Raw genomic sequence first — 8,269 nt, 5'->3', positions numbered from 1 at the left:
CATTTAACATCGGTTTTTTAAAAAACTGATGTTGTAAGTGACATTTAACATCGGTTTTTTAAAAAACTGATGTTGTAAGTAACATTTAACATCGGTTTTTTAAAAAACTGATGTTGTTTTAGAAATTTATTTTTAACATGATGTCTGTTTTTTCAATAAATCCCAAAAATAACCTGCAAATTTTAAAATCAGACCACACAACATATAATTTTCATTCTGTTTTGAAACAGTTTTTACCAGAAAATTCAATAAGAAATTTACTAATTACTATGAATTTAAAACATATTTAATGTTGAGACATGAATTGTAAATTAAGTAAGTAAATATAAACTACAATTACAAGATTGTCTAAACATCCTAAGTTTCATTTTTCACTTTCAAATAGTACTTTGCCCACTGGTTGCGAAGTGCCTTCAATCTTTCTGGTTCCAATGGTCTAGGATCAGTGAAATACTGCATGATATAATAAAACATAAGTTAATAATATATTAGCAATCATAATAATATGAAATTTGGTGAATTAAAAATTACCATTTCCCAATTATTCTGGAAATTTCCTAAGATTATAGTTGACATCCAATGCATGACGTAATACCCACACTCAGTGCTTCCTTTTTGTCTATTACACTAAATACATTATGAAATTTAGATATGCAACGTTCAGTACAAATTAGTCTACACAATACTAAAATATAAGTGAAAACATATTGTTTAAATAACTTACTTTAACAACAATCCACCTAGCAGGAGTCTTGGATTTACTTTGTTGAGTATCGTCAAGTCCTTTCAAAGCACTATTGAATACAAACATAGATTCTTATTGTACATTTAAAATTTTGATTTACCTGACTAATGCTAATGCAAATATATTAAAAAACAACACTGACCTATTAATTATGCCTTTGAGGTAGTTGTCTGGCTTATTATGCAACGAACAAAACCAAATGACAACATTTTCCTTAGGCAAAATGACGACCATTTGCCAATGTGCACTGCAGTGGAGACCAATATATGTTATTATACTATTATACATTATTTAAATTCATTTGTTGAGTTTAAGTTACCCATTCAAGTAGGCTCCTAGGTACACATCTCGTTTTGAATTTTGCATCCAGTTCTTAATGTAATTTTCTGATTCAAATTGTGATTGGCCAGATCTCTGGATAGACTGTGGCTCGAGGAATCCATACACATCGATATTCCCAGCTCGCATACTTGTCTCAGTCATATGCCTATTATTGTTAACACAAAGTAAATTATGCATGAAGGTAAAACAATAAATTAGGTAACTAACAATAATCTAAATTGACTTACAGAATCCACAACTGTATAACAGATATGCTGAGACATTGACCACCATGTGCAATTTCAGACAGATCTTCATGCTTTATGTACAAGGGAAAGTTTTCATTAAATAGGCCAAACAAGGTAGCATCCCACATAACCTGCAATGGCTTCAGAAAAAGCTGTGGAATGGTCAATGTCATTAGATATAGCGGATCATCGACCTCATCATCCGGCCTATCTGCAGGTTTCGCGGGTCTCACAGCTCCCTGTTTATCCAACATAATTAATTGACATAATTTAATCACAGTAAACATTTTAATTGGAAAAATAAGCATTTAATGACACTAAAATACCTGTTCTGATAAACGCTTGACTAGATGTGTCGGCCAAGCAAGGAATGTGTTAAGAGCCTGTCCCACGACCTTAACCTCTTTAGTGGGTACAGGAATGGGAGCATCTACATCTCTAATCTCCTCAACACTAACCTTAACTTGATCATGCAGCAAAGGAATGTTGTGAATTGTTGTAGATCCCTCATAAACTCTTCCCAGGGCAACCAGGCGAGAAGGATATTCTTCAATATACAACCCACATTTGTATGAGTCACCGGTGTCTAGATCGTTCCCTGAGGGATCAACACAACTCTCCTTTGTGCTGACACGAGCAGCTGAAGGACCAACATCAGGTTCAGGAGGCAGTGCGAGTCCCTGTGATTGCATTTGGCTGAAGGATAACATTAGCCGTCGAGTGACTTTTTCTGTGATTGAATCCTCTAGTTGGTCCTTGATTTGTTGCGTCAACTGTTGCAGGTATTCGGGAGCAATGGAGGAGGTCCTTGAAGCTGATCCAAAGTATTGTTTGATGGTTATACCGGCTCCTACAGCACGCACACGACCAGGGTGTTCTGGTCGCCCAATGGCAGCAGTCAGTATATCATGACGTCCATGGGTAACAAAGGAACCCTGTGAGGCCTGCTCCTCAAGCGCATCCTGTGAAGAACACATTTATTCTATACTTAATCACACAATAAAAAAAATAATTACAATTATGAATTGAAAGTGACTTACAATCTTGTCAGCAATTTCCTTTGCTGCTTCAGATGTCATGTCACCAGTTTTCTTGGTGCGGGCTAGCTTCCACTTCACGTGTCGTTTGATGGGAGATGGAGGATCAATGACGGTGTCAGTGCTTCCGGATTGAGTTGCTTCCTCTAGTTTTTTCTTTCTCTTCTCATCCATCAACTTTTTTTCTAAATATTCATAACCCCCACGAGACATCACGTAAGGGGCAGTGTTTTGTTTTTGGACAGCTTGTGCTTTTTTTCGAACATTCTGTAAAAATGAAACATTAATGAAACTCATGATTACAATGTATTATAATAAGTTCATTTAAAGTTAAAAAAATGAAAATCCCAAATTAGTTACCTCCCATGAAGGGTCTCTACGGCCCTGGCAAAATTGGGTCCATTTCTCCTTGCTAATGCCGTACATTTTGCATACAGTGTCATCAACACTATCCTTGTCAGCTGCAAGTGCCCATTTCGACGTCAAATCAGACTTAAACTGTCTCCACCGCTCCCCCACAGTCTGAAGTATTTTCTTTTTTGTCCTTAAATCAGATGCTTCAGGGATATCAAATTCAGCCTAACAAAGAGTAAATTAGGTTTTATTAATACTAAATTCAAATATTTGGCTAACAAACAATATGGAACATGAAATAATACATGATACCTGAATATCCTCCCATATCAAATCCTTCTGAGTAATAGGGACATGCTTCCAATTTTCGTATGTGACATCCACCTTATCACGAGCAACGATCCCTAAATATGTTCTAAATTTCTTGCTGTGGGGACCGTCTGCTTTGCCAGTAACAGGATCCACATGGACAAGGGGTCTCTCTGCCCCAACTGGTCTAGTCGCCAATAATCTTAGGCGTGAGGCCTTTCTAGTCCGCTTCAATGGTGGTGACGACGAATGCGATGTTACACCAGTAGAAGGAGGAGGAGGCGGAGGAGAGTTTGACTGTGTAGCCATTTGGCTGTGAAAAAAAAAACATTAATTCAATATGTTATAAAAAATAAATGCGTATGAATGTAATTAAATGAATTGAAATTAAGTACAAAATAAAAAAAATTACATTAGACGATGTTAATTAATTCTCCTTCATCGTGATCATTACGATTAGCATGAACATCGTCAGTTTCTTCTCCGATGACATTAGGTGACAATTGTGTGGACAAAGGACTAACATAAGTATCAATGTATGAATAATCATCTTCAACATTGACACCTATTGTTTTTCCATGTAAAACCACTGACCACCTTTGATCACAAGGGTCTTCGACATAAAATACTTGTTTCGCTTGTTCTGCCATAATGAAAGGATCATTCTGGTATGCGAGTTTGTTAAGATCCACCAACGTAAATCCCACATCATCGGTCCGCACACCGGTATTACTGTCAACCCACTTACATTTGAAAACACAGACAGTGAATTTGACATAGTTAAGCTCCCAAATTTCTTCAATGAAACCAAAGTAAGGGATGAAAGCTACACAAGGATTGTCATCATGTACACTAGCGAAGTGTTGAGATTCAGCCCTTAGGGTAACCCCACTGTTTTGCATTGTACTTTTTTGGTCTTGTGCTTTTGTATAGAAGGAATACTTGTTTATATCATATCCTTGCCAAGTTATAACATTTCTTTTAGGTCCATCTGCTAGCTTTCTCAACATTTCAGAAGCATTATCATCAGCCAAGATTGTGTGTTTAAACCAATCTAGGAAAGTCTTGTTATGTTTTTTCAACACTGAGTTCTTCGACATTTTTGGATTACTTTGTTTGACTAAATTTTCATGACGAACTATGTATGGCAAAACTTCATTACTATTATTCAACACATACAAGTGAGCTTGTTGCAAATCTTCTACACTTGGAGTGATGACATGCAGTCCTCTTGAACCCTTACCTCTTACTCTTTCGTCATGCCGAGACTCGGGAAGCCCAACAGGTTTAGCTTTTTCAATGTACTCTGAACAAAATTCAATGGCTTCTTCTGCAATGTACCTTTCAACAATAGATGCTTCAGGACGGTGTAGATTTTTGGTATACCCTTTTAAGATCTTCATGTATCGCTCAACCGGATACATCCACCGCAAATAAACAGGACCACAACATTTGATTTCTCTGACTAGATGAATAATTAAGTGAACCATGATGTCAAAGAATGCAGGCGGAAAATACATCTCCAACTCACACAATATAATAGCAGCCTCATTTTCCAGTTCGTCTAACTTCACAGGATCAAGAACTTTGCTACATATAGAATTGAAGAAAAAGCACAGCCGAGTTATGGCAAGCCTGACTTTGTTAGGCAAAATGTCTCGTATGGCCACCGATAACAATTGTTGCATCAAGACGTGACAATCATGAGACTTTAAGCCTACCAACTTAAGATCCTTCAAATGCACAAGGCTCTTAATATTTGAAGAGTATCCTTGTGGAACTTTGACCCGTCGTAGGCATTGACAAAAACTGAACTTTTCCTTTCTGGACAAAGTATGACAAGCTGGAGGCAAGTATATTTTTCTACCATCAGACCTTGGATGTAACGACGCTCGAATACCCATCTCAGCTAGATCTTGACGAGTATTCAAACCATCTTTTGTCTTGCCGTGAATGTTAAGGAGCGTCCCAATGAGACTATCACATACATTTTTCTCCACATGCATAACATCAATACAATGTCTAACATCTAGATCAACCCAATACGGAAGATCAAACAAAATCGACCTTTTCTTCCATATGCAAGTCTTATTTTTGTCTTTCTTTTGGACCTTTCCAAATATTGTATTTAGGTGTTGAACCCGCTGGAAAATCTGGTCACCAGTCAACGGTACCGGTGCATTTTCATGCTCTTGACTTCCATTAAATGCTTTTTTCAATCGTCGGTAAGGATGATGAGGTTTAAGAAAACGTCGATGCCTAGTGTAAACTGTTTTTCTTCCATGTTTCAGTTGTATGTAGCTTGTGTCTTCTTCACAGATGGGGCATGCACGATGGCCTTTAACACTGTAACCGCTCAAATTCCCATATGCTGGAAAATCATTAATGGTACAAAAAAGCATTGCACGTAAATTAAATGTCTCATTTCGAAACCCATCAAACACTAAAACTCCTTCGTCCCACAACTTTGTAAGGTCTTCAATCAAGGGATTGAGATAAACATCGATGTCATTTCCTGGCTGTCTTGGGCCCGTTATCATCATAGACAACATCATGTATTTTCGTTTCATACACAACCAAGGAGGCAAATTGTAAATCACTAGCAAAACTGGCCACGAACTGTGTTGCGTGCTTAAACTGCCATATGGATTCATTCCATCAGTGGCTAGTCCAAGCCTAAGATTTCTTGCCTCTTTGCCAAAATCCGGATACAAACGGTCTATCTTCTTCCATTGCAAGGAATCAGCCGGATGACGAAGCATTCCATCACAGTTTCTCTCATTTGCATGCCATGTAAGGTCTTTTGCGTCGTCTCCATTAGCAAACATACGCTTAAACCTTGGAATGATCGGAAGATACCACAACACCTTCGCTGGGGGGCCCTTGTTTGAGTTTTCATCACTACTACACTCCTCATCATCCTTGAGTTTGTACCGTGATACCCCACACCTAGGGCATTTCGACATTTCTTGAAATTGATGTCTGTATAATATGCAATCATTCGGGCAAGCATGAATCTTCTGATACTCCATACCCATGGGACACAATATTTTCTTTGCTTGATAGTAACTTTTAGGCAATGTGTTTTCCTCTGGAAGCATGTCGTGCACTACTTGAAGCAGTGAACTAAAGCTTTTGTCACTCCACCCATATCTGGCTTTGATATTAACCAGACTTAAAACTGCCGACAACAGCGTCAACGAATTCTTGCACCCCGGATACAAAGGTTTCTTTGAATCAGTTTGTAATGTATCATACATAGGGGCATGTGCTTGCTGAAAAGACTCTTGTCCAAGGTCACGAATCATATCCTCCAAGCGATCTCCCATTTCTACATCAAACGGTTCGGATTGTTGCCCACTCTGCATGTCTGTCATTTCACCATGCCATATCCACGTCGTATAATTCCTCTTAATTCCATCACACAACAGATGCTCTCGTATGTCATCCAGTATTTGTCGTCTTCCATTCAAACAATTGATGCAAGGACAATAATATTTTCCATCTTCATCCGGTTGACCTCTTTGTGAAGCAAATTGTAAGAATTGCTCGACGCCTTCCTCATATTCTGGGCTGATGCGACTTTCATTCATCCAACTTCGATCCATCTAAGTAATAACTCGGTCATACTCTCAAAGTTATTCGATGCATGAAAATCTCACTTTTTTATTATAGGTGTGGCCCTATCCCATTTGGGAAGACCGTCTTTTATGGTAGCTTCATACATCAGGGTTAATTCTATTTTGTTAAATTTGACAAAATTTTGGCAGCATTTCGCATTGGTCTCCAAGTACACAACATGAAATCGGTGAAATTAATTTTCCGATAATCAAGTATGCACCCAGAGAACAACTAGAAATGCATTACCGAAATTTCATCAAATTAAACAAAATAATTTTAACCTTAACACATGAATCTACCATAAAAATATCAGTCTCCCCAAACTGTCCAAACGGACAATTCAAGATTAAATACAATGATTAATGCAAACTATCCGCAAGAATCATTGCATCCAATCTCAAACGGGAATCTAAGGTTCACTCATCATGAACACAATTTATATAGCATATATCAATTGTCATTAATGGCAGTGAACACGTAATAAAAATATTCATTGGTAACAAACATTTGTACCTGTGATGATGAGCAGCACGATCCAAAATGAAAACAAGAATCAAAGAAATAACTGAATGAACACCTACATAAGACAATCTTGTGTATGATAAAAAAAAAAGAGTAAGATTAAGTATAACAAGCGCTCAGAAGATACGAGAACAATTTATTCTAAATTATACACACAACTTCTATTACCTCTCACAAGATCACACGAGAGATGTGGGAGGTGGGGATTCAAACACGACTGCGCTGAGTTTTGTGTGTGTTCTCTAATTGGACAAATCAAATCTCATTACTCTCTGCTTATTTATTAGAAAGAAAAGAGAAGGCATATATTTGTAGAAAAGTGATTACAATTAGATATATACCTGGTAGTACGTTTCGATAATTTTCAGTGGCCCTTCAGCTGAATTAGGGAGTACGTGCCCTCAAGTTGAATGTTAGAGTTGTTGATGTCTCTTAAGCAATCTTCAAGTTGAAAGTGAAGCAAGAGCGACTGTCTACTAAGCAAATTAATTATTAATCATCAATGATATGGATAAACAAATTAAAAATAAGACAAATGTTAATCACTAACATTTTTTATTAAGAAATTAAATGGAATTTTTTTAAAATATATAAAATTAAATGGAATAAGAACAAGCATACAAACAATAAATAAGCAGCACAAACTAAAGATCCAAAACAAGCTACTAAGAAAAAGATCTAGGAGTGGGCAATCTACTGACCTTTTCATATAAGAGAAAAAAGAGCACAAAAACAATCCGAAAACACAAACCCACATCTAAGACAGTTTAAATTAATAATAAGTAATTAAGTATAACCCTTAAATCCAGAAAATTAGTAAATAATGAAAGTAGTAAGCATCAAATAATTTTAGATATAACATTTACAATAGCAGGTCAGCATGTACTTTAACAAATGAGAACACAAAAGAAAGGAAATAGCATTACTTCACTAGTTGTGCAATTTCATAGTCTCGAACTCGGTATAATAGCCCTTAAATCAATACCTACGGGAGTGTTTGCTTTCATGCTTTATATATGAAATTCCGGACATGGATACCATGCAAATCAGTAAACAGAGAGATTTGGAAATAAGGAAATATGCCACAAATTTAAAATACTCAAATGAAGGTC

At 36.8% G+C, this 8,269-nt stretch overlaps 1 protein-coding gene and 1 long non-coding RNA gene across 2 annotated transcripts; both read right to left on the bottom strand.

The window, feature by feature from the left end:
- Positions 1 to 230: 230 nt before the first annotated feature.
- Positions 231 to 592, bottom strand: LOC114418065. The gene is made up of 2 exons (XR_003667975.1): positions 532 to 592; positions 231 to 453 (listed from the first exon to the last, which is right to left on the bottom strand). It is a non-coding gene; the product is annotated as an uncharacterized LOC114418065 (long non-coding RNA).
- An 83-nt stretch (positions 593 to 675) lies between these two features.
- On the bottom strand, positions 676 to 7,433 carry LOC114391103. The gene is made up of 9 exons (XM_028352120.1): positions 7,326 to 7,433; positions 7,149 to 7,226; positions 3,018 to 3,327; positions 2,712 to 2,930; positions 2,355 to 2,618; positions 1,641 to 2,276; positions 1,315 to 1,553; positions 1,170 to 1,232; positions 676 to 685 (listed from the first exon to the last, which is right to left on the bottom strand). Exons 3-9 carry the CDS (start codon positions 3,321 to 3,323, stop codon positions 676 to 678), a joined length of 1,737 nt encoding a protein of 578 aa, XP_028207921.1. The 5' UTR covers positions 3,324 to 3,327; positions 7,149 to 7,226; positions 7,326 to 7,433.
- Between the last annotated feature and the right edge of the window lie 836 nt (positions 7,434 to 8,269).

This window comes from Glycine soja, chromosome 1, assembly GCF_004193775.1.
Source record: "Glycine soja cultivar W05 chromosome 1, ASM419377v2, whole genome shotgun sequence".
NCBI classification, from domain to species: domain Eukaryota; kingdom Viridiplantae; phylum Streptophyta; class Magnoliopsida; order Fabales; family Fabaceae; genus Glycine; species Glycine soja.
The sequence above is the reverse complement of the archived record's forward strand: the minus strand, read 5'-3'. Positions and strand labels throughout refer to the sequence as shown.

Excerpts from the sequence above, each read along its gene's own strand:
- LOC114391103 (XM_028352120.1), bottom strand. The coding sequence starts at position 3,323 with ATGGCTACACAGTCAAACTCTCCTCCGCCTCCTCCTCCTTCTACTGGT. Across the intron at positions 2,619-2,711 it reads GTAGAGACCCTTCATGGGAG|AATGTTCGAAAAAAAGCACA; the intron begins GTAACTAATTTG and ends TCATTTTTACAG. Across the intron at positions 2,277-2,354 it reads AGGAAATTGCTGACAAGATT|GATGCGCTTGAGGAGCAGGC; the intron begins GTAAGTCACTTT and ends TGTTCTTCACAG.